Source organism: Bombina bombina, chromosome 2, assembly GCF_027579735.1.
Source record: "Bombina bombina isolate aBomBom1 chromosome 2, aBomBom1.pri, whole genome shotgun sequence".
Taxonomy (NCBI): Eukaryota; Metazoa; Chordata; class Amphibia; order Anura; family Bombinatoridae; genus Bombina; species Bombina bombina.
Window position 1 is genome coordinate 1,354,019,139 of NC_069500.1, and position 26,741 is coordinate 1,354,045,879.

The 26,741-nt window shown below is 39.3% G+C and overlaps 1 protein-coding gene across 4 annotated transcripts in view; it reads left to right on the plus strand.

Annotated features, from left to right (window-relative positions):
- Nucleotides 1–8,375: 8,375 nt before the first annotated feature.
- Nucleotides 8,376–26,741, plus strand: part of REEP1 (receptor accessory protein 1) — a 324,551-nt gene continuing 306,185 nt past the window's right edge. For all 4 annotated transcript variants that reach the window (XM_053704258.1, XM_053704259.1, XM_053704261.1 and 1 more), the window contains exon 1: nt 8,376–8,721. In XM_053704258.1, the coding sequence (XP_053560233.1) occupies nt 8,690–8,721 (32 nt within the window). In that variant the 5' untranslated portion in view covers nt 8,376–8,689. The remainder of the gene's footprint in view (nt 8,722–26,741) is intronic.

Genomic DNA, 26,741 nt, shown 5'->3' on the forward strand with positions numbered 1-26,741 from the left:
TTTAACTATAATTTTCCTTTAACATAGACAAAAAAAAAAATTTATTCGCCAAATAGGAGCGAGTGCACCCATACAGTGATAGCATATGAACCAGAGAAGTGATGCACTCACCAGGATTTAAAGGGACAGTAGACAGTTTGTATTCATAGTTGTGCAGTTTACCAAAATTAATTAGTAAATTAACACAATGAACCTCTCAGCTTTTAAGAATAATGCTTTCTATAACTTTATTTAATCAACAAGTCCTCCTTTTACAAATAAAACCCCCTCCTGGTTGGCACAGCTTTTGTTTGTTTTTAAACTGCGCTATAGTTGTGTTTAGAGAACAAACCTGTGACACATTTTGTTCTCATTTGTAAACAGAGGACTTTTTGATGAAATAAAAGTATTACGGCTAGATTACGAGTTGTGTGTTAAGGTAAAAAAAGCAGCGTTAAGAGGTCCTAACGCTGCTTTTTTATGCCTGCTGCTATTACAAGTCTTGCAGGTATAGGGGCACCGCACACTTCTTTGGCCTTACCACAAAACGACTCACGAAAACTTCTTAAAGTCTTTTTTCTATGGGACTTCCATAGCGCCGGTATTACGAGTCTGTCCTGGGAGGCCAAAAAGTGAGCGGTACACCCTACCCCGTCAAGAGTCCTAACGCATTTAAAAGTCAGTAGTTAAGAGTTTTATGGTACAACGCCGTAACATAAAACTCATAACTAAAGTGCTAAGAAGTACACTTTTTAACCCCTAATCTGCCGCTCCGGACACCGCCGCCACCTACATTATATTTATGAACCCCTAATCTGCTGCCCCCAACATCGCCGACACCTACATTATATTTATTAACCCCTAATCTGCCGCTCCCAATGTCGCCGCAACCTACCTACACTTATTAACCCCTAATCTGCCGTACCGGACATCGCTGCAACTATAATAAACATATTAACCCCTAAACCACCGCACTCCCGCCTTGCTAACATTGGTTAAATGTTATTAACCCCTAATCTGCCGTCCCTAACATCGCCGCCACCTACCTACATTTATTAACTCCTAATCTGCCGTCCCCAACGTCGCCGCCACTATACTAAATGTATTAACCCCTAAACCTAAGTCTAACCCTAACACCCCCTAACTTAAATATAATTACAATAAATCTAAATAAAATTACTATAATTAACTAAATTATTCCTATTTAAAACTAAATACTTGTAAAATAAACCCTAAGCTAGCTACAATATAACTAATAGTTACATTGTAGCTATCTTAGGCTTTATTTTTATTTTACAGGCAAGTTTGTATTTATTTTAACTAGGTAGAATAGTTATTAAATAGTAATTATGTATTCATGTGTTATTAACTATTTAATAACTACCTAGCTAAAATAAATACAAAAGTACCTGTGAAATAAAACCTAACCTAAGTTACAATAACAAGCACTACACTATAATTAAATAAATTAACTAAATTAAATACAATTACCTCAATTAAATTAATGCCTAGATTTAGAGTTCTGTGTTAGCCGTCAAAACCAGCGTTAGGGGGTCCTAACGCTAGTTTTGGCCGCCCGCTGGTATTTAGAGTCAGTCAGGAAAGGGTCTAACGCTCACTTTTCCATACCGCAGATCCCCTTACGTCAATTGCGTATCCTATCTTTTCAATGGGATCTTTCTAACGCCGGTATTTAGAGTCTTGGCTGAAGTGAGCGTTAGAAATCTATCGACAAGATTCCAGCCGCTGCAAAAAGCCAGGAGTTAAGAGCTTTCTGTGCTAACGCCAGTTCATAAAGCTCTTAACTACTGTGCTCTAAAGTACACTAACACCCATAAACTACCTATGCACCCCTAAATCGAGGCCCCCCACATCGCAGCCACTCTATTAAATTTTTTTAACCCCTAATCTGCCGACCGCACACCGCCGCAACCTACATTATCCCTATGTACCCCTAATCTGCTGCCCCTAACATCGCCGACCCCTATATTATATTTATTAACCCCTAATCTGCCCCCCCCAACGTCGCCACCACCTACCTACAATTATTAACCCCTAATCTGCCGACCGGACCTCACCGCTACTATAATAAATGTATTAACCCCTAATCCGCCTCACTCCCGCCTCAAAAACCCTATAATAAATAGTATTAACCCCTAATCTGCCCTCCCTAACATCGCCGACACCTAACTTCAAGTATTAACCCCTAATCTGCCGACCGGACCTCGCCGCTACTCTAATAAATGTATTAACCCCTAAAGCTAAGTCTAACCCTAACCCTAACACCCCCCTAAATTAAATATAATTTAAATCTAACGAAATAAAATAAATCTTATTAAATAAATTAATCCTATTTAAATCTAAATACTTACCTGTAAAATAAACCCTAATATAGTTACAATATAAATAATAATTGATCTGAACAGCCAATAGAATGCAAGCTCAATCTGATTGGCTGATTGGATCAGCCAATCCGATTGAACTTGAATCTGATTGGCTGATTCAATCAGCCAATCAGATTTTTCCTACCTTAATTCCGATTGGCTGATAGAATCCTATCAGCCAATCGGAATTCGAGGGACGCCATCTTGGATAACGTCATTTAAAGGAACCTTCATTCGGACTTAGGACGTCGGAAGAAGAGGATGGATCCGCGTCGGCTGCTTCAAGATGGTCCCGCTCCGCGCCGGATGGAAGAAGATAGAAGATGCCGTTTGGATGAAGATGTTTGCCGGTCCGGATCTCCTCTTCTTGCCGGATAGGATGAAGACTTCGGAGCCTCTTCTGGACCTCTTCTTCCCGGATAGGAGGAAGACTTCGGCCCTCTTCTGGACGGATCGGTGATACCCGGCGTGGTGAAGACAAGGTAGGAAGATCTTCAGGGGCTTAGTGTTAGGTTTTTTAAGGGGGGTTTGGGTTAGATTAGGGGTATGTGGGTGGTGGGTTGTAATGTTGGGGGGGGTATTGTATGTTTATTTAAATGCAAAAGAGCTGTTTTCTTTGGGGCATGCCCCGCAAAAGGCCCTTTTAAGGGCTGGTAAGGTAGAAGAGCTGTTAAATTTTTATTTTAGAATAGGGTAGGGCATTTTTTTATTTTGGGGGGCTTTGTTATTTTTTTAGGGGGCTTAGAGTAGGTGTAATTAGTTTAAAATTCTTGTAATCTTTTTTTATTTTTGTAATTTAGTTTAGTTGATTTAATTGTAGATAGTTTATTTAATTAATTTATTGATAGTGTAGTGTTAGGTTTAATTGTAACTTAGGTTAGGATTTATTTTACAGGTAATTTTGTAATTATTTTAACTAGGTAGCTATTAAATAGTTCTTAACTATTTAATAGCTATTGTACCTGGTTAAAATAAATACAAAGGTGCCTGTAAAATAAATATTAATCCTAAAATAGCTACAATATAATTATTATTTATATTGTAGCTATATTATGGTTTATTTTACAGGTAAGTATTTAGATTTAAATAGGAATAATTTATTTAATAAGATGTATTTTATTTCGCTAGATTTAAATTATATTTAACTTTAGGGGGTGTTAGGGTTAGGGTTAGACTTAGCTTTAGGGGTTAATACATTTATTAGAGTAGCGGCGAGGTCCGGTCGGCAGATTAGGGGTTAATACTTGAAGTTAGGGGTCAGCGATGTTAGGGAGGGCAGATTAGAGGTTAATACTATTTATTATAGGGTTTTTGAGGCGGGAGTGAGGCGGATTAGGGGTTAATACATTTATTATAGTAGCGGTGAGGTCCGGTCGGCAGATTAGGGGTTAATAATTGTAGGTAGGTGGCGGCGACGTTGGGGGCGGCAGATTAGGGGTTAATAACTATAATATAGGGGTCGGCGGTGTTAGGGGCAGCAGATTTGGGGTACATAGGGATAACGTAGGTTGCTGCGGTGTACGGAGCGGCAGATTAGGGGTTAAAAATAATATGCAGGGGTCAGCGATCGCGCAGTGGCAGATTAGGGATTAATAAGTGTAAGGCTAGGGGTGTTTAGACTCGGGGTACATGTTAGGGTGTTAGGTGCAGACTTAGGAAGTGTTTCCCCATAGGAAACAATGGGGCTGCGTTAGGAGCTGAACGCTGCTTTTTTGCAGGTGTTAGGTTTTTTTCGGCTCAAACTGCCCCATTGTTTCCTATGGGTTGAATCTTGCACGAGCACGTTTTTGAAGCTGGCCGCGACTGTAAGCACCGCTGGTATTGAGAGTTGCAGTGGCGGTAAATATGCCTGTACGCTCCCTTTTTGGAGCCTAACGCAGCCCTTCTGAGAACTCTCAATACCAGCGTTTTTTAAAAGGTGCGGGGGGGGAAAAAAGCTCGCGTAGCTAACGCACCCCTTTGGCCGCAGAACTCTAAATCTAGGCATAAATTAGCAAAAGTACAAAAAAAAACAAACTAAATTACAGAAAATAATAAACAAATTACAGATATTTTAACTAATTACACCTAATCTAATAGCCCTATCAAAATAAAAAGCCCCACCAAAATAAAAAAAAACCTAGCCTAAACTAAACTACCAATAGTCCTTAAAAGGGCCTTTTGCGGGGCATTGCCCCAAAGTAATCAGCTCTTTTACCTGTAAAAAAAAATACAAACAACCCCCCCAAAAGTAAAACCCACCACCCACACAACCAACTCCCCCAAATAAAATCTAAAAAAATCTAACCTCCCCATTGCCCTGAAAAGGGCATTTGGATGGAGTTAGCTCTTTTGCAGCCCAAACCCTAATCTAAAAAATAAAACCCACCCAATACACCCTTAAAAAAACCTAACACTAACCCCCTGAAGATCGACTTACAGTTCTGAAGACCGGACATCCATCCTCAAGGAAGCGGCAGAAGTCTTCGTCCAACCGGGCCGAAGTCCTCAACAAAGCCGGGAGAAGTCTTTATCCAAGCTGGGTGAAGTGGTCCTCCAGACGAGCATAATTCTTCATCCAGACGGCATCTTCTGTCTTCATCCATCCGACGCGGAGCGGCTCCATCTTCAAGACATCGGGATGGATTTTTTTTGAGGACATACAATGAAGCAATGAAGAAAGAGCATGGACTGCAGACTGAGCTGCACTCTAGGTCACAGGTAATGCATAGTCATATGAAATACTTGCGAGCTGCTCCGGAGGTATACCTCGTGGATAGCGGACATTCGGGCTTCATTTGGGACCTAGAGTGCAGCCCAGTCTGCGGTCCATGCTCTGCCTATATAGATTAAAGTTTCATTAGCTATTTAAATATTGACAAAATAAGTGTAAAGTTTTAGTGTCTATAAAACAATGGGAGCTGCCATGTTGTAACTTAGGTCACCTTCTCTGCTGTGGCCAATTGGTCGACAGTTATAAGTCACTAGAGTGTGCAGTCAATGGCTGTGTGGAATATTACAGTATTCTGCACTTCCATTTCTAACAGGAACTGGAAAGCTCACAATTTCAAAATGGAATTACATGAAAAGGGGATAAAATAAATAATTAAAGTATATTGCAGAGTTGTTCTTATATATATGATTTATCATTTTTTATTACCATCTGAAAGAATGTAATATCCCTTTAACATAGGCGTACATACAGTAAACTCTAAGTTAACCAGAACTCTAGCAACCAGAAAAAAAAATTGAAGATACTATACATTAAAATTAACACTAACTTTGCAGCTTCCTTTCTCCATAGTGAGCTCTCGAAGGTGAAATCAAGCCCTTTTAATGCCCCCAGACCCTACATAACTGCTCTTAAAAGTTGTGAGCACAAGGCAGTCTGAGAATTAGACATCACGCTGCCACTGGGTGCCCGGGACTGAACGAAGGCGGCATTAATATTAATGAATCATTTGCTTTTATTTAATGTATTTAAATATTAATATCAAGTAAACACAGCGTTTATATTATAGAATGGGTTATAGAACTAGTTAGGCCTATTTTTAATAGTAACTCTCAAGCAACCAGAAAATACACTTATCCGGAATCTACCAATCGCCATGGGTGCCGGTTAACTGGTAGTTTACTTTGTACATCTACATGCCTAAATATGTATATGCTTGTATATATATATGTTTATATATGTGTACATACAGTATGTATTCATGTGTTTACAGAAATATATATCCAAATACAAGCAAGGGAATATCCAGCCGTGAGTAGATTAAAACTTGAATTTTATTGGAACTTGGTTAAAAGCATATCCAAAACATGGGGAAATTAAAAGGGCATCAGATCAGGTCAGGTCTTACGCGTTTCAGCTCTGTTGAGCCGTACTCATAGACCTCTGATCTGGTGCAGTAATTGCACAACCATATACATTTCATAATGAGGTTAATTAAAAACAGCCTTGCCCAATTAGTCTCAGACAGTTAACCCCTAAGTGTTATTATGTGTATAGTATCCTCTGTTGTAATGTATAGTATGGGGTACCTGAAACATTTAGTGTGAGTATATGCTTTCTTAATAACTTTTATTAATTGTAGGCTTCTGGAGTCTGTTGTTGTTTATAATATAACATAAATTCGAGTTAGCAAAATTATTATCTTTGGTCTCAGTATTAGTGTCATCTCTATATATACACATATAAACACATGAATACATATCTATACGTATATAGACATATCTATATAAGTGCATTAGAGCCATTTGCAGTCAAGTATAGGAAAACATGTAAAAGCATATTGATGCAATATTATAATTAATGATTATTATTATTATTATTATTAATAATAATTATATTAATTTTTAATAAGGGTTTTATGTATTTAGTGTAAATATTTCACATTCCAATGTTCTGCACATAGCAGAATATAGTCCTATATATATCTATATATAATCATCTATATATCTAAGTATATGTACCAAAATACATTCAGATATATATAGAAATGTGTATTTATGAATAAATAGAACATATTCTTCTATGTGAAGAACATTGGAATGTGAAATATTCATATATTCATGTCAAGTTAGCGCACTTGAGAATATGGGGCATATTTAACAATGTGCGAGCGGACATGATACGAAGTAGCGTATCATGTCCGCTGCCCATCAATAAATGCAGACAGTATACGCTCTCGGCATTTATCATTGCACCAGCAGTTCTTGTGAACTGCTGGTGCAGTGCCGCCCCCTGCAGATTCACGGCCAATTAGCCGCTAGCAGGGGGTGTCAGTCAACCCGATCGAATTTACTAATAAATTAGGCTTTTTCCTGTATTTAAAGGGACACTAAACCCAATTTTTTTCTTTCATGATTCAGACAGAGCATGCAATTTTAAGTAACTTTCTATTTTACTCCTATTATCAATTTTTCTTCGTTCTCTTGCTATCTTAATTTTAAAAAGCAGGAATCTAAGCTAAGGAGCCGGTCCATTTTTGGTTCAGCACCCTGGATAGTGCTTGCTGATTGGTGGCAACCCAGATGCTCAACCAAAAATGGTCTGGCTCCTAAGCTTACAATCTTGCTTTTCAAATGAAGATAGTAAGAGAACGAAGAAAAATTGATAATAGAAGTAAAATAGAATGTTGCTTAAAATTGCATGCTCTACCTGAATCATTAAAGAAAAAAAAATTGGCTAAAAGACCATAGTGATATTTTTACACACACATATATATATAGATAGATGAGAGATAGACAGATAAATGATTGATAGATAATAGATGGATAGACAGATAAATGATTGATAGATAATAGATAGATAGCTAGCTAGATAGATAGATAGATGATAGACAGATGGATGATTGATAGATAGACAGATAAATGATTGATAGATAATAGATAGATAGATAGATAGATAGATAGATAGATAGATAGATAGATGATATATAGATAGATGATAGACAGATGGATGATTGATTGATTGATTGATTGATAGATAGATGATAGACAGATTATTGATAGATAGATAGATAGATAGATAGATGATTGAAAGACAGATAGATAGATAGATGATAGACAGATGGAGGAATGATAGATAGATAGATAGATAGATAGATGATAGACAGATGGATGATTGATAGATAGATAGATAGATAGATAGAGGATAGACAGATTATTGATAGATAGATAGATAGATAGATAGATGATAGATAGATTATTGATAGATAGATAGATAGATGATAGATAGATAGATAGATAGATAGATAGATGATTGAAAGACAGATAGATGATAGACAGATGGAGGATAGATAGATAGATAGATAGATAGATAGATAGATAGATAGATGATAGATAGATAGATGATACACAAACACACACACACATTTTTATGAGTATTTATTTAAACATTGTACACAGATTTTTGCTTCACTGACCCTATCACCCCACACAGTCGCCTGCTGTTTGCTTATGGAGGTAGCAGCAGCTTGGAGGGGACAAGAAGCACGCTGTCCCTGTCCCCACCCCTTTCCTTCACTCCTCCTTCCAGAATATGATCATTGAAGGAGCTGGGCTGCTGCTTACACTGGTAATCCCTATAGCCCCTTCAGTAAAAGGCTTGTGAAACGATCTGTATCAGGGTTAGGAGAGGGGAGGCAGTATTGGTGTGTCAGTGCTCAGGGGCACAAGCAGCTGTATTAGCCACACTGCACACACCGTTATCTGCTGCCACTGCTGCTCACAAGCTGCTCACACACACTAATGGCTGAGGGATCCTCCGTGTCTGCTGACAGATAGAACAAGGCACACAGCAGATCCTCCTGTCTAGAAGGCGCATCTCCTGGTAATACACCACCATGGTCTCATGGATTATCTCCAGGCTTGTAGTGTGAGTATCAGATCGTATACATTGTGTGTCAGGGACACTGCACCCTCTCTATGCAAGGTGATATGGCTAATTTTAGTAGCTAGCTGCTGTGTGCTGGCACATGCACTCAATAAAAGCTTGCACAGATGTCAGCACAAGCATAATGCTGTGTCAGTTACACAGATGGATCGTTTGTAATGGTCACTGTGTTAATCTATCTAGCTATATATATATATGATAGATGATAGCAAATATATATATATATATAAAATATATATTTCTATTTAGTAAACACACAAGTATGTGTATTTTGTATATGTGTTTTGTATGAAGTTTATTCCAATACTCCTTTTGTTTATGTCATAATTGGATATAAATAGTATTACCACCAGAGGGCTCTATTAAATTAAATAGAATGTGTATTCTTTTTAATTATTGTTGCTATACAAGTATACAGTATATATGCTAGTCTGTTCTTGCATGTTAAAAACCATCAGTAATAGACATGGTAATTAATTATTAATCCAGTGCACAGATGTGTAGAAATACATTTGGGACTCATTCATGCAATTGTAGCATTCTTTATATACATTTGTTTTAAATAAATACTCTATAATCATTGAGGTGTTGTTTAGTATCATGTGACTTGCATTGATATAGTTTTATAATGGAAGCTATAGTGTATATTTTAAATTTGATAGATCTATAAAGAGCATTGTATAAAACATCATACTGTATCTATAGCCCAGTCTACACCATACTTAGGAGTGGCTGGTTTAATGCTCAGACATGTAGGCCCAGGATTTCTTTGTTCGGGAAAAAAAAGGTGCTATATCACATGATGTTGCCTCATTTGACATTAGAATAATTTATTACAGTAAAACTGTGCTAAAGGCGACAACCATGTGCTTTATACAGGTATTAAATTAAAATTCTATACCACTTCCCTGTCTATTTTAATAAATACATTTATATTTCAACAACAACCTAAAATCCATTCCATGTCATGTTATTTAATTATTAATCTAAATGCTGTCATTCTTTATTGTTCTTAAAAAATCACAATAAAAGTCTGGATGTCTGGCAGTGAGCCTTAGTGTTTAGGGACATTATATATCTGTAAATATATTACTTACTAACTTATTTTCATAAATTATTAGTGTTCATATTACGTCAATGACGTTTTTGCTAATTTTAAGAGGAATTTATAATGGTAAATATTAATTACGTTACAGATTTTTGTGTTACTCAGAATATTAAAAGTGTTGTATATTTTATTGGAAACATTTTTATTTGTATTTACAATATGGTTTTTTTGAGAGAGTGGTGATTTCTCTTTTGTCCCTGGAAACTAAGGGGTTAAAAATGAAGTCCCTACTGCAGCAAAGTGATTCATAGAGTGTTGTCCAACTGCCAAGGCTTTTAGAGTCTTTCTGTTTATGAGCAATATCCCAGATAGGTGCTGAATGTGCGGCCCACTGGGCAGAGCAAGAAACAAGCAACTTGCATTGAAGTAAATGTGTTTACATCTTTCTCTTCGTGCTGGGATCTATTAGCTTGCTCCTCTGACGGTGCAGAACATTACCAAATATGCCTTGTATCTGGACATCTGGGTCATGTTCTTTACAAAATGTAACTTAAAAGGTTAAACGTACTAAAAATCAGATCAGCTGGTGAGATGCAAGTTCTCTGTTCATTGGACTTTGATGTTGAACAGAACAGCACTTGAACAGCACTTACTGTTGAAAGTAATTAGTGTTTTCATCAACATTTTTTTTACATCTAAAATGTGGCATTGTAAAATGTGTTTGTTTTGTTTTTGTTATTTTACCTGTGTTTAATAAAACTATTTTTTGTTTTCATGATTGTAATTGCTTGTCCATTCTCACCAATCCAGTTGTAGCTCAGCTACTGATCAATTGATATTTCAGTATCAGTTGCTCACATACATGCATTTACTGCATGTATTAAGCCTGGCCTGGCCATTGGTCAAAAAATCTGATGGACAAGCTAATATATTGAAACATCCACCTGTTCTTAATATAATTCCTGCTATTGGTATAGTAAGCGCTACAGACTTCCACTACTATCTCCTATGTACCTATTGGCGTTCTTCACGCTGCACGCTTCCTGCTGCACACCCTGTGTCACAAACCGGAAGTCCCACCGGTAACTCATCCGCTTGAAACCGGTGCAAGGGAAAATAGGGAAGCCTCACCTCCGCTCCCCAATCAAATAATCCAGACACTGCAACAGTCCCAGCACAACGGTAAGAAAGCTTCCAACCCAGGAGTTGTGATAAAAACAAACGTGTTTTATTTTCAGAGGATAAAGACATCAAAGCATGAGAATTAGCAGCCAATCAGTCATACGCGTTTCGTCAGCAAAGGCGTAACTTTCTCAATGACTTGTGGATTGCAGGACCGGCCATCTTACTTATAGGGCTTAATGACCCCCCCCTATGTGTTTAACTCTGTGGGTACCATGCTAAACACTATTGCCTATACCAGTATCCACCATATGGCACTCACACAGCAAATATATTTACAACATATTAATCTCAAAATTGCACATCATAGACATATCATATATAGATGTCAAATTTATCTAAGCGTAAATATATATGCATAAGCTTTTAGTTTCAACTAACTAAGAACAAATTATCATTTATAAGACAGCTGTTGCATGATTAATTAATTAAATGCAGAATACAACATCAATTACCACTTAGGAAAAATGGGGTAAGATCTAAATTCTGAGAAACTAAAAGCAAAAGCAGAGTATAAACAGAATATGATAACGAAATGTAAAATACCCATATACTTTCATATGAAATCACTGTTGCATTCTCAGACAGACAGCATATTATAGGTCTACAAATAATTTAACATCCCATTCACTATTTAATCTAATGGGTACCCTGGTTCCCAACTGGAAAATCCAGAATACCTACTGTTGTTTTAGTGTCTTCATCCTATTACCCCCCTGGGGTGCCTCATGACATGTTCTATGCCCTGTACTGATGGTAAGGAGCTGTTGGATACATAATAATTATGAAAGTGTATGGCTATAGGAGTAGTAGATTCCGGATCCTCTATCGCACGCAAGTGCTCCAAAAAATGATCCTTTAGGAATCTGGTCGTATGACCTACATACTTTTTCCCACAGCCTCTACAAGTCAATAAATATATCACACATTTTAAATTACAGTTAATATATTGTTTAATTGTATATGTTCTTAGAAACATAGAAATTGACGGCAGATAAGAGCCATAGGCCCAGCAAGTCTGCCCGATATTACCTAACAGTATAAACTTATCTAGTTCGTAGGATAGCCTTATGCTTGTCCCAGGCATTTTTAAAGTCCCCCACAGTGTTTGTCATTAGTACCTCTTGAGGAAATTTATTCCATAAATCAATCAATCTTTCTGTAAAGAAGCTACCTCAAATTACTCCTAAATATACTACCCTTTAGCTTGTGCTCATGACCCCTTGTTCTTGAATTTTCCATTTTATGTAAAATACCCGCAGCCTCAGTTTTACTAAGCCCTTTAACGTACTTAAAAGTTGCAATCATATCACCTCTTTCCCTTCTCTCCTCTAAGCTATACATATTTAGGTCATTGAGCCTATCCTGGTAAATTCCACATTCTTAATTCTTCTTGAGTTGTGAATTCCTCTCCTAGAACAATATACGTACAGGTTTTACACCTCCTACTGACGAATCTGTGATATCCAGGTTTTTTAGTTAACCAATTGGTTTTATTCTCAAATGGCAACATAGAAGGTGACAGCATGTTACCCAATGTTTTTTATTTCCTACTAACAAATTTGAGACCTGAGTCTATTATTTGTTCATCGTATTGTCTGTTCTTAGGATAGGTAATGCCCCTTTAATAATGTTACACATTTGACTATACTCCTTACTATAGGTAGTAATAAAAAAGGGGTTGTTACTGTATTCCTTATCCTGACTTTTCTTCCTTGGTCTTAACATATCTTTTCTTTCCATTCTGTCTACCTGTTCCTTAGCCACATTAAGTTGTTTCTTATTATAACCCCTAGATAAAAATGTCAATGGTGTCTCTTCCGAGTGTTGGTTATAATTATCCTGAGAAGTGCATTTTCTCTTCACCCTCATATATTGTCATTTAGGAATAGCCTTAATTACGTGGCCAGGATGACATGATCTAGCGTTAAGGATTGTATTTCCTGCTGTTGGTTTCCTATATAAACTTACTATGATGTCAGTATTCTGTTCATTTGTTTTCAACATTACATCTAAATAGGGGATAGATGTTTTTGAATATTCCATAGTAAAGTCCAAATTCATATGATGCTGTTTAACATAAGTCAAACATTCATGCAATTATTTCATATTGATCATTTCCACCTCCTTTCCACACAAACAGCAGGTCATCTATGTATCAACCGTAATATTGAATACATTCTTTAAAGGGGTTTCCATCCTCATAAACGTGGAACAGCTCCCACCAACCTAGATACAGGTTGGTGTAAGTGGGAGCAAACTTCGCTCCCATTGCTGTTCCACGCTTCTGGAGATAGAAATCCCCCTCAAATAAAAAATAAATTTTGCGTCAAAAGGTATTCAATTGATTTTACAATGAAATCTTTGGTGTTAACATCATATCCTGAGTACCTGTCTAAAAAAACTCAATTGCCTGTATTCCCTGTTGGTGTGGAATAGAGGTTTATAGTGACATCACATCTGTAGTTAGAAAACAGTAGTCTGTTTGCCACTTTATTTTCTCAACTTGAGATATGAAATCTGTGGTGTCTCTGTTATAACTCTTAAGATTAGTCACCAAAGGCCTTTGTGGACTTTTGGTAAGTAGTGAAATACTGCTGTCACTGGGTGATCCACCCTCAAATATCTCGCATTTTTCTCAGTAATAACTCCACTATTTACTGCCCTGTCAATTATGGAGCTAAGAGACCTCCTAAACTTAAAGGGATAGTAAAGTCCAAATTAAGCTTTCATGATTCAGATAGGGCATGTCATTTTACACAGCATTCTAATTTACTTTTATCATCAAATTTGCTTTGGTCTTTTGTTATTCTTAGTTAAAAACTAAATTTAGGTAGGATTATATGCTAATTTCTAATCCATTGAAGGCCGCCTCTTCATTTGACAGTTTTTCACCGCTAGAGGGCGTTAGTTCATGTGTTTTATATAGATAACACTGTGCTCATGCACGTGAAGTTATTTAAGAGTCAACACTAATTGCCTGAAATGCAAGTCTGTCAAAAGATCTGATATAATGGGCAGTCAGAAGAACCTTAGATACAAGGTAATTACAGAGGTAAAAAGTATATTTCTATAACAGTGTTGCTTCTGCAAAACTGGGGAATGGTAAATAAAGGTATTATCTATCTTTTTAAACAATAACATTTTTGGTGTTTACTATCCTTTTAAAGGTAGGATCAGTAGTTAGTAACTCATAGACATATTTATCTCCCAGCTGTCTGTTAGCTTCCTTAATATAGTCTGTCTTATTTAACAAAACCACATTACCGCCCTTGTCAGAATTACGGATGACAATTGTTTCAGACTTAAAGGGACACTGAACTCAAATTTTATCCCTATTATCATTTTTTTCTCCATTCTCTTGCTATCTTTATTTGATAAGCAAGAATCTAAGTTTAGAAGCTGGCCCATTTTTGGTTCACAACCTGAGTTGTCCTTGCTGATTGGTGGATAAATGCTTTCCAGGGTGCTGAGCCAAAAATTGTCTGGCTCCTTAGATTAGATGCCTTATTTTTCAAACAAAGATAGCAAGAGAACAAAGAATAATTGATAATAGGAGTAAATTAGAAAGTTGCTTAAAATTGCATGCTCTATCTAAATTATGAAAGAAAACATTTGGGTTTAGTATCCCTTTAAGCTGTTAAAGTGCATCAAAATCACTCTTGTTCAAATTACTCTTAGAATTATCCTTTCTATTGATACATTGATTCAAACGACTTAATTCATTCTCAACAGTTTTCTGAAACACGGCAACAGCATTAGTCCTCGTATGCACGGGGTAAAATGTGGATTTCTGTTTGAATTTAGTTAGTGCTGGTTCATTAATCCTCATACTGTCGTCAAAGCCCTCACTCTCCATCTGTAGAGTAATTCAGTACACATATCCTGAGAATTAAAATCATCCCTAATGCCTAATTCATTATTCATTCCTGTTGTTATAGTGGTATATTTTCTTGTTGTGTAAAAAAAAAAATTTTTCAACACCAATGATCTCTCAAATTTGTTTACATCCACAATATTTCTAAAAAGATTAAAGTGGCTAGTGGGTAAAAAAATTCAGACCAAGTGGCAGAACTTTTGTTTGACTATCTGTCAATTCATGGGAAGATAAGTTAATAACATTAAGTTTATCTATATGGATTTCTTCTCCTGACTCTGTCTTTGCAGTATATTTATCATAGTTTGAGTTATCTCCTTGTATATCTGAGTTGTTTCTCTTGAGTTGTGTATTTTAATCCTGTTCCTTTTTCTTCCACCTCTACGTGTTTTCTTTTTTTGTCCTTCACTTTGTTCCTGGTCTCAAATTTGTTAGTAGGAAATCAAAAACATTGGGTAACATGCTGTCGCCTTTTATGTTGCCATTTGAGAATAAAACCAATTGGTTAACTAAAAAAACCTGGATATCACAAATGTGGCAGTAGGAGGTGTAAAACCTGTATGTATATATTAACTGTAATTAAATATTTGTGATATATTTATTGACTTGCAGAGGCTGTGGGAAAAAGTATGTAGGTCATATGACCAGATTCCTAAAGGATCGTTTTTTGGAGAACTTGCGTGTGATAGAGGATCCGGAATCTACTACTCCTATAGCCATACACTTTCATAAATATCATGCATCCAATAGCTCCTTACTACCAGTACAGGGTATAGAACATGTCCTGAGGCACCCCGGGGTGGGGGGGTTAATAGGATGAAGACACTAAAACAATAGTAGGCATTCTAGATTTTCCAGTTGGGAACCATTGGATTAAATAGTGAATGGGATGTTAAATTATTTGTAGACTGATACCTATAATATGTTGTCTGTTTGAGAATGCAACAGTGATTTCATATGAAAGTATATGGGTATTTTACATTTTGTTATCATATTCTGTTTATACTTTTTATGCTGTTTATGCTTTTGCTTTTAGTTCCTCAGACTTTAGATCTTACCCCATTTTTCCTAAGTGGTAATTGATGTCTTATTCTGCATTTAATTAATTAATCATGTAACAGCTTTCTTATAAATGATAATTTGTCCTTAGCTGGTTGAAACTAAAAGCTTATGCATATATATGTACGCTTAGATAAATTTGACATCTATATATGATATGTCTATGATGTGCAATTTTGAGATTAATATGTTGTAAATATATTTGCTGTGTGAGTGCCATATGGTGGATACTGGTATAGGCAATAGTGTTTAGCATGGTACACATAGAGATAAACATATAGGGGGGGGGGGGGTGTCATTAAAGGGACACTGAACCCAATTTGTTTATTTCGTGATTCAGAGCATGCAATTTTAGGCAACTTTCTAATTTACTCCTAATATCAATTTATCTTCGTTCTCTTGCTATCTTTATTTGAAAAAGAAGGCATCTAAGCTAAGGAGCCAGACAATTTTTGGTTCAGACCCTGGACAGCACTTGTTTATTGGTGAGTGAATTTATCCACCAATCAACAAGAACAACCCAGGTTGTTCTCCAAAAATGGGCCGGCATCTAAACTTACATTCTTGCTTTGCAAATAAAGATTCTAAGAGAATGAAGAAAATGTGATAATAGGAGTAAATTAGAAAGTTGCTTAAATTGCATGCTCTATGTGAAATAAATTGGGTTCGGTTTCCCTTTAAGCCCTATAAGTAAGATGGCCGGTCCTGCAATCCACAAGTCATTGAGAAAGTTACGTCTTTGCTGACGAAACGCGTATGACTGATTGGCTGCTACTTCTCATGCTTTGATGTTTTTATCTTCTGAAAATAAAACACGTTTGTTTTTATCACAACTCCTGGGTTGGAAGCTTTCTTACCGTTGTGCTCGGACTGTTGCAGTGTCTGTTCTTCATATAGGTGGTGACGGGTCAGATATTTCAAGCCACACATTGTATACAGCAGGTCTCCAGCCAGGCAATGTGCCTAGCCAAGCAGTTTTCCTTTTCCACACAGGCCCCTTGCATGATAATTCAGGAACAGTGGACTGCATGCAGTGGAACAGAAGCCACTGAAAGCACCATAAGGGTAGGGGCTGCAGGACAAGGGATCTGTTTAAGGTTTGATATAGGCACATATGGCTGCAGGGAAGGAGGTAGAGTTGAGGTATATGGTGATTATATTGCTGATATAGGGAATGCAAGGTTCATGGCCTGGTCCTGTGTGGCAATGTTGATGAGAGAGGCTGCAGGGCCAGGGTTTCATCTGAGGTCTAATGGGCAAACATGGATAAAAGCAAAGGGCTGAATGACCAAGGGTTCTGATGTGTTTTGTGGGTAATAGCAAATCTGATATGGGTTTGTGATAAACAGAGGGGTTACAGGACCAGGGGTTTAGTTTGATATGGGTTTGTGATAAACAGAGGGGTTGCAGGACCAGGGGTTTAGTTTGATATGGGTTTGTGATAAACAGAGGGGCTGCAGGACCAGGGGTTTAGTTTGATATGGGTTTGTGATAAACAGAGGGGTTGCAGGACCAGGGGTTTAGTTTGATGTGGTTTTGTGATAAACAGAGGGGTTGCAGGACCAGGGGTTTAGTTTGATGTGGTTTTGTGACAGACAGAGGGGTTGCAGGACCAGGGGTTTAGTTTGATATGGGTTTGTGATAAACAGAGGGGTTGCAGGACCAGGGGTTTAGTTTGATATGGGTTTGTGATAAACAGAGGGGTTGCAGGACCAGGGGTTTAGTTTGATGTGAGTTTGTGACAGACAGAGGGGTTGCAGGATGAGGGTTTTGGTTAGATATGGGCTTGTGACTGACAGAAGGGTTGCAGGGCCAGGGTTTGGTTTAATGTGGGTGTGTTACTGACAGAGAGGTTGCAGGACCAGGGGATTGGTTTAATGTGGGCTTGTGACTGACAGAGGTGTTGCAGGACCAGGGGTTTGGTTTGATGTGGGTTTGTGACAGAGGTGTTTTTGGACCAGGGGTTCGGTTTGATGTGGTTTTGTGACAGACAGGGGGGTTGCAGGACCAGGGGTTTGGTTTGATGTGGGGTTGTGACAGAGGGGTTGCAGGCCCAGGGTATGGTTTGATGTGGGTTTGTTACTGACAGAGAGGGTGCAGGACCACGGATTTGGTTTAATGTGGGCTTGTGACTGACAGAGATGTTGCAGGACCAGGGGTTTGGTTTGATGTGGGTTTGTGACAGAGGTGTTTTTGGACCAGGTGTTCGGTTTGATGTGGTTTTGTGACAGACAGGAGGGTGGCAGGACCAGGGGTTTGGTTTGATGTGGGGTTGTGACAGACAGAGGGGTTGCAGGCCCAGGGTTTGGTTTGATGTGGGTGTGTGACAGAAAGAGGGGTTGCAGGGCCAGGGTTTGGGTTGATGTTGGTTTGTGACAGAGGGGTTGCAGGGTCAGGTTTTGGTTTGATGTGGGGTTGTGACAGACAGAGGGGTGGTAGGGCCTGGGGTTTAGCTTGATGTGGGTTTGTGACAGACAGAGGGGTGGCAGGACCAGGGGTTTGGTTTGATGTGGGGTTGTGACAGACAGAGGGGTTGCAGGCCCAGGGTTTGGTTTGATGTGGGTTTGTGACAGAAAGAGGGGTTGCAGGGCCAGGGTTTGGGCTGATGTTGGTTTGTGACAGACAGAAGGGTTGCAGGGTCAGGGTTTGGTTTGATGTGGGGTTGTGACAGAGGTGTTTTTGGACCAGGGGTTCGGTTTGATGTGGTTTTGTGACAGACAGGGGGGTTGCAGGACCAGGGGTTTGGTTTGATGTGGGGTTGTGACAGACAGAGGGGTTGCAGGCCCAGGGTTTGGTTTGATGTGGGTTTGTGACAGAAAGAGGGGTTGCAGGGCCAGGGTTTGGGTTGATGTTGGTTTGTGACAGAGGGGTTGCAGGTTCAGGGTTTGGTTTAATGTGGGGTTGTGACAGACAGAGGGGTGGTAGGGCCTGGGGTTTAGTTTGATGTGGGTTGGTGCAGACAGAGGGGTGGCAGGGCCTGAGGTTTAGTTTGATTTGGGTTTGTGATAGACAGAGGGGTTGCAGGACCAGGGGTTTGGTTTGATGTGGGTTTTTGACTGACAGAGGGGTTGCAGGGCCAGGGTTTGGTTTGATATGGGTTTGTGATAGACAGAGGGGTTGCAGGACCAGGGGTTTGGTTTGATGTGGGTTTTTTGACTGACAGAGGGGTTGCAGGGCCAGGGTTTGGTTTGATGTGGGTTTGTGATAGACAGAGGGGTTGCAGGACCAGGGGTTTGGTTTGATGTGGGTTTGTGATAGAGGGGTTGCAGGGCCAGGGTTTGGTTTGATGTGGGTTTGTGACAGACAGAGGGGTGGTAGGGCTGCACGATTAATCGCAGATGCGGCTTTAAACAGCGATTAAAGGACCAGTCAACACCGTAGATTTGCATAATCAACAAATGCAAGATAACAAGACAATGCAATAGCACTTAGTCTGAACTTCAAATGACTAGTAGATTTTTTTCGGACAATTTTAAAAGTTATGTCTATTTCCACTCCCCCTGTACCAATCACAAATGCAAATACGTATATGCTGTGAATTCTTGCACATGCTCAGTAGGGGCTGGTGACTCAAAAAGTTTAAATATAAAAAGACTGTGCAGATTTTGTTAATGGAAGTAAATTGGAAAGGTGTTTAAAATTGCATGCTCTATCTGAATAATGAAAGTTTAATTTTGACTTGAGTGTCCCTTTAATCACTGCGGTTTTAAAACCGCGAGAGTACACGATTTTTAAAAAAAATAAAAATCTTTAGCTGTGTCTGTACTGCATTGATTTGTATGTGATTTCTTGCAAACCAGCTCCATCTAATGGTTGCTTTTAGCACACATTTGTAAAATGGCTGTTTTACTTTCACTTTCTGTTTGTGATCTCATAAGCAGCTGATCAATCTCTAGAAGTCTAAAAGCAGAGCCCATGGAGGAGACTGAAGAGAAGAGAAAGCCACTTACTTATATACCCCCCTAGGGACTGCAGTTTCCTCTGCTAGCTAGCTGCTGGGTTAACTGCATCTACAATGTATTTGATATCACAAGTCACAGCATTTCTGAAAGGAGCAGCCCCCCCACCCCTACTGCTATATGCCTGTATTGGATTCCTGCACATGAGCAGGGCTCATTATCAGTCAAGATAAAATGTTTAAAAAAATAAGAAAAAAAGAATATATATATTTATATATATATATATATATATATATATATATATACACACACTCACACACACACACACCTATATGTGTGTGTAACTGTGTATGTGATTGTATATATATGTGTGTGTGTATATGTATGTGCATATATATATATATACTGTATATATATATAAATATATATATATATATATATATATATACACACACACATATGTTTGTGTGTAACTGTGTATGTGATTGTGTATATATAGTGTATATACAGTTGTATGCAAAAGTTTAGGCACCCCTGACAATTTCCATGATTTTCATTTATAAATAATTTTGTGTTTGGATCAGCAATTTCATTTTGATCTATCAACTGCTAGAGGAGGCTCTACTAAATATTGATGAAATATTTCTGTTGGGGTTCCCAAATTTATGCAACTGTCTAATTTCGTTTTGATGCATATTGCACATTTTCTTTTAATCCAATAAACCTCATTTCACTACTGAAATATTACTGTGTCCTTCAGTTATTTGATAGATCAAAATGAAATTGCTGATCCAAACACCCAATTATTTATAAATGAAAATCATGGAAATTGTCAGGGGTGCCTAAACTTTTGCATACAACTGTATATATACACATATGTAGTTTGTATGTTTATGCTCCCAGAGTGTATTGGACATTAAGAAACATGTACATTAAGATTTTGTAGTGTTAAATAAACTTTTTATTGAAAAATTAAGGTGTTGTAGTAATTTTGAAGAGAATTGCGATTAAATTGCAATCGCAGGGTTTTTTGTTTTTTTTACAAAATTGCAATTTTTTTTACCTCCTATATCGCCGAGCCCTAGCCTGGGGTTTAGTTTGATGTGGGTTTGTGACAGACAGAGGGGTTGCAGGACCAAGGGTTTGGTTTAATGTGGGTTTGTGACTGACAGAGGGGTGGCAGGGCCAGGGTTTGGTTTGATGTGGGTTTGTGACAGACAGAGGGGTTGCAGGGCCAGGGTTTGGTTTGATGTGGGTTTGTGACTGACAGAGGGGTGGCAGGGCCAGGGTTTGGTTTGATGTGGGTTTGTGACAGACAGAGGGGTTGCAGGGCCAGGGTTTGGTTTGATGTGGGTTTGTGACAGACAGAGGGGTTGCAGGGCCAGGGTTTGGTTTGATGTGGGTTTGTGACTGACAGAGGGGTGGCAGGGCCAGGGTTTGGTTTGATGTGGGTTTGTGACAGACAGAGGGGTTGCAGGGCCAGGGTTTGGTTTGATGTGGGTTTGTGACTAACAGAGGGGTGGCAGGGCCAGGGTTTTGTTGGATGTGGGTTTTTGACAGACAGAGGGGTTGCAGTACCAGGGGTTTGGTTTGATGTGGGTTAGTGACAGAAAGAGGGGTTGCAGGGCTAGGGTTTTGGTTTGATGTGGGTTTGTGATTGACAGAGGGGTTGCAGGGCCTGGGGTTTAGTTTGATGTGGATTTGTGACAGACAGAGGGGTTGTAGAGCCATGGGTTTGGTTTGTTGTGGCAATGTGACAGACAAAGGGGTTGTAGGGCCTGGGTTTGGTTTGATGTGGGTTTGTGGCTGACAGAGGGGCTGCAGTACCAGGGGTTTAGTTTGATGTGAGTTTGTGGCTGACAGAGGGGCTGCAGCTCCAGGGGTTTGGTTTGATGTGGGTTTGTGGCTCACAGAGCAGCTTCAGCTCTAGGGGTTTGGTCTAATGTGGTGTTGTGGCTGCAGTGTTTGCGGTATTGTCTGATATAGGCATGCTGTTGACAGAGGGTCTGCAGAGCCAGAAATATGCTCTTATGTGTGGATGTGGCTGACAGTAAGGCTGGGCACCATGGTATACCATAAGTAGGTAGATGACTGATGGGCTGATCTAAGATCTAATGTGAGTATATTGCTGACACATTGGCTGTAAGGTTAAAGGTCTTATCTCATATTGGTTCATTTCTGACAGAGGGGTTGCAGGGCCAGGGATCTGATTTGAAGTCTAATGTGAACCTATGGCTGATAGAGGCTGCATGGTTAGGGGTCTTATCTGATATGGATTTGTGGCTGGCAGAAGGACTGCAGAAAAAGAGGATTGGTATCATGTGGGCTTGTGTTTGACATAGGGGCTGAAGGCCATGTGGTTGTGGCAGCTGTGGGCATATTATTGACAAATGGGCTGTGCAGTTTTGGGTCTGATCTGAGGTCTAATGTGTATGTGTGGCTGATAGAAGGTCTGTTGGTTTAGGGGTTTGGTCTGATGTGGATTTGTGGTTGACAGGTTTGGTGTCATGTGGGCATTTTGCCGGCCAGGGATCTGAACTGATGTGAAGATATGGCTGACAAAGAAGTTGGGCACCATGGAATCTGAGGTTGATATGTAGATGATAGATGTCAGGGGTCTGATCTGAGGTTCAATGTGAGTGTATGGCTGATAGAAGGGCTGTAGGGATAGGGATCTTGTTTGATGTTGGTTTTTGCCAGTCCAAAGTTACATTTTGTAAAACAGCACCAAAGTTTTTGAGGCACGAATCCCAGAATTGTCCACTTCCACAAACATAAGCATGATAATTGATTCCAACATTAAATATGTTTAAAAAGGGACCCTTATTTTCGCTTCATGTCAGATTCCTGTCATGAAGCGAAAATAAAGGTACCTTTTTAAACATATTCAAGGCTGGAATCAATTATTATGTGGGTTTTTGGCAACCAGAGGGGCTGCAAGACAAATGTTTTTTTTTCTGAAGTGGTTTTGTGATTGATAGAAGCAGTAGGACTAGGTGATTTTGTCTGATCTGGGCATGTTTCTGACAGGGGCTGCAGGGCCAGGTATTACATCTGAGGTCTGATGTGTGTGTATGGCTGTGTGATTGAGAGGAGCAGTAGGGCTAGGGGATTTGTGGGCATGTTTCTGACAGAGGGGCTGCAGAGCCAGGTATTACATCTGAGGTTTGATGTGTGTATGGCTGTGTGATTGAGAGGAGCAGTAGGGATAGGGGATTTATGTGGGCATGTTTCTGACAGAGGGGCTGCAGGGCCAGGTATTACATCTGAGGTTTGATGTGTGTGTATGGCTGTGTGATTGAGAGGAGCAGTAGGGATAGGGGATTTATGTGGGCATGTTTCTGACAGGGGGGCTGCAGGGCCAGGTATTACATCTGAGGTCTGATGTGTGTATGGCTGTGTGATTGAGAGGAGCAGTAGGGATATGGGATTTATGTGGGCATGTTTCTGACAGAGGGGCTGCAGGGCCAGGTATTACATCTGAGGTCTGATGTGTGTATGGCTAACAGAAAGCCTGGAGCCATTGGAATCTGAGGTGGGTATGTAATTAACAGAGGGGCTGTATACATTTTGATATCTATTCTTATATATTTATGATGTAAAAGTTTTGCATTTAAAGGGATATAAAACCACAAATTCAGACAGAACACATAATTCTTAAAAATAGTTTCCAATTTACTTCTATAATCAAATTTGCTTCTTTACCATGATATTCTTTGTTAAAGAGATACCTAGGTAGGTTTCTGAGGCACTACATGGCAGGGAATAGTGCTGCCATCTAGTGCTCTTGCAAATGTATAAACAAAAATCAAAACTGCTGCCAGGCACATCCCTGCTTTTCAACAAAAGATACGAAAAAAAGTAAATTTGATCATAGAACTATATTAGAAAGTTTTTTTTCTTTGTTTTTTTAAATTGACATGCTCTGTCTGAATTATTCCTTTAATGAATCTGTCCCTTTAATGTTCCTTAAAGTTAGCGTGTTTAAACATTTATTTCCAATACATATAGCACATTTGCCAATGCCTAAGGTAGCACGGGCGCGATCAAATATACGGCGCAGGTTTCGGCGCAAGCGTGGGAACCTGCGCCGTCCGTAATTTCACCTTGCACATCGGGGGTATTACATAAACCCCGCCAGCAGTTCCTAAAGTGCTGTAAGTCTGATAAACTAGCAATGTCCAGAAATGAGCGTAAAGACAAATTTCTGGAGTTGCTAGTGACTTATGGCACTTTAGAAACTGCCGGCGCCTAAGAAAAGTAAATAAAATAACAAATCTCCCGTAAAAGTCTAACACGCCTCATAAAAAATAAGCCCGACACGTTAAACCCCTATATCCATAATCCCCTCTCTCATTACTAATATTAAATGTATTAACCCCTAGAACGACAACCCCCCACAACGCAATATGCCTATTTAAACTATTAACCCCTATATCCGCCAACCCCCAGGCAAACTACCTCTTAAAACGATTAACCCTTAATCCGCCATTAACCCACAATGCAATAAACCTATTCAAGTATTAACCCCTAAACGGCCATAGCCCACATAGCCTATTAAATGTATTAACCACTAATCTGCCGCCGCCACTATAATAATGTTATTAACCCCTAAACCTAAGTCTAACCCTAACACCCCCCCTAACTTAAATATTATTTAAATAAATCTAAATATAATTACTATTATTAACTAAATTATTCCTATTTAACCCCTTAACGACCGAGGACGTGCAGGGTACGTCCTCAAAAAAAAGGCAGTTAATGCCTGAGAACGTACCCTGCACGTCCTCGGTTTGGAAAGCAGCTGGAAGCGATCCTGCTCGCTTCCAGCTGCTTTCCGGTTATTGCAGTGATGCCTCGATATGGAGGCATCCTGCAATAACCTTTGGTAGCCATCCGGTGCAGAGAGAGCCACTCTGTGGCCCTCTCTGCACCGGAGATCGGTGGCTCCCTGCGCTGTTGGGTGGGAGCCGGACCGGGAGGCGGGTGGCGGCCATCGATGGCCCTGGTTATGTGCAGGGGGGGCGGGATCGTGGGCGGGGACGAGCAGGGGCGCGCACGGACGCGCGCGCGTGCACAGGAGGGCGGGGGCGGGCGCGTGCACGGGGAGGGAGCGGGTGGGAACCGCTACACTACAGAAAATGAATTAATAAAAAATGTATAAATTTCGAAATATTTAAAAAAAAAAAAAGATCAGCAAGGTGGTGGGGGTTTGTCTGTGTGGGGGGGGGAAGCTACACTACAGAAAAAAGCCCCAAAAAAATAAAAAAAGCACTTTTTTTTGCAAACTGGGTACTGGCAGACAGCTGCCAGTACCCAAGATGGCCCCCAATGAGGCAGAGGGGAGGGTTAGAGAGCGGTTTTGGGGGGGATCAGGGAGGTTGGGGGCTAAGGGGGGGATCCTACACCCTAGCATATGTAAATATGCTAAAAACATTTTTTATTTTTTTTAAAAAACCCTTTTATTTTAGTACTGGCAGACTTTCTGCCAGTACTTAAGATGGCGGGGACAATTGTGGGGTGGGGGAGGGAAGGGAGCTGTTTGGGAGGGATCAGGGGGTGGGATGTGTCAGGTGGGAGGCTGATCTCTACACTAAAGCTAAAATTAACCCTGCAAGCTCCCTACAAACTCCCTAATTAACCCCTTCACTGCTAGCCATAATACACGTGTGAGGCGCAGCAGGATTTAGCGGCCTTCTAATTACCAGAAAGCAACGCCAAAGTCATATATGTCTGCTATTTCTGAACAAAGGGGATCCCAGACAAGTATTTACAACCATTTGTGCCATAATTGCACAAGCTGTTTGTAAATTATTTCAGTGAGAAACCTAAAATTGTGAAAAATTTAACTTTTTTTTCAATTTGATCGCATTTGGCGGTGAAATGGTGGCATGAAATATACCAAAATGTGCCTAGATCAATACTTGGGGTTGTCTACTATACTACACTAAAGCTAAAATTAACCCTACAAGCTCCCTAAAAGCTCCCTAATTAACCCCTTAACTGCTGGGCATAATACACTTGTGGTGCGCAGTGGCATTTAGCGGCCTTCTAATTACCAAAAAGCAACGCCAAAGCCATATATGTCTGCTATTTCTGAACAAAGGGGATCCCAGAGAAGAATTTACAACCATGTATGCCATAATTGCACAAGTTGTTTGTAAATAATTTCAGTGAGAAACCAAAAGTTTGTGAAAAAATTTGTGAAAAAGTGAACGATTTTTTGTATTTGATCGCATTTGGCGGTGAAATGGTGGTATGAAATATACCAAAATTGTCCTAGATCAATACTTTGGGATGTCTACTAAAAAAAAATATATACATGTCAAGGGATATTCAGGGATTCCTGAAAGATATTAGTGTTCTAATGTAACTAGCGCTAATTTTGGAAAAAAGTGGTTTGGAAATAGCAAAGTGCTACTTGTATTTATGGCCCTATAACTTGCACAAAAAGCAAAGAACATGTAAACATTGGGTATTTCTAAACTCAGGACAAAATTTTGAAACTATTTAGCATGGGTGTTTTTTGGTGGTTGTAGATATGTAACAGATTTTGGGGGTCAAAGTTAGAAAAAGTGTGTTTTTTTCAATTTTTCCTCATATTTTATATTTTTTTTTATAGTAAATTATAAGATATGATGAAAATAATGGTATCTTTAGAAAGTCCATTTAGTGGCGAGAAAAACGGTATATAATATGTGTGGGTACAGTAAATGAGTAAGAAGAAAATTACAGCTAAACACAAACACCGCAAAAATGTAAAAATAGCCTTGGTCCCAAACGGACAGAAAATGGAAAAGTGCTGTGGTCATTAAGGGGTTAAAACTAAATACTTACCTATAAAATAAACCCTAAGGCCTAGATTTAGAGTTGGGCGGTAGCCGTCAAAACCAGCGTTAGAGGCTCCTAACGCTGGTTTTTACCGCCATCTGGTATT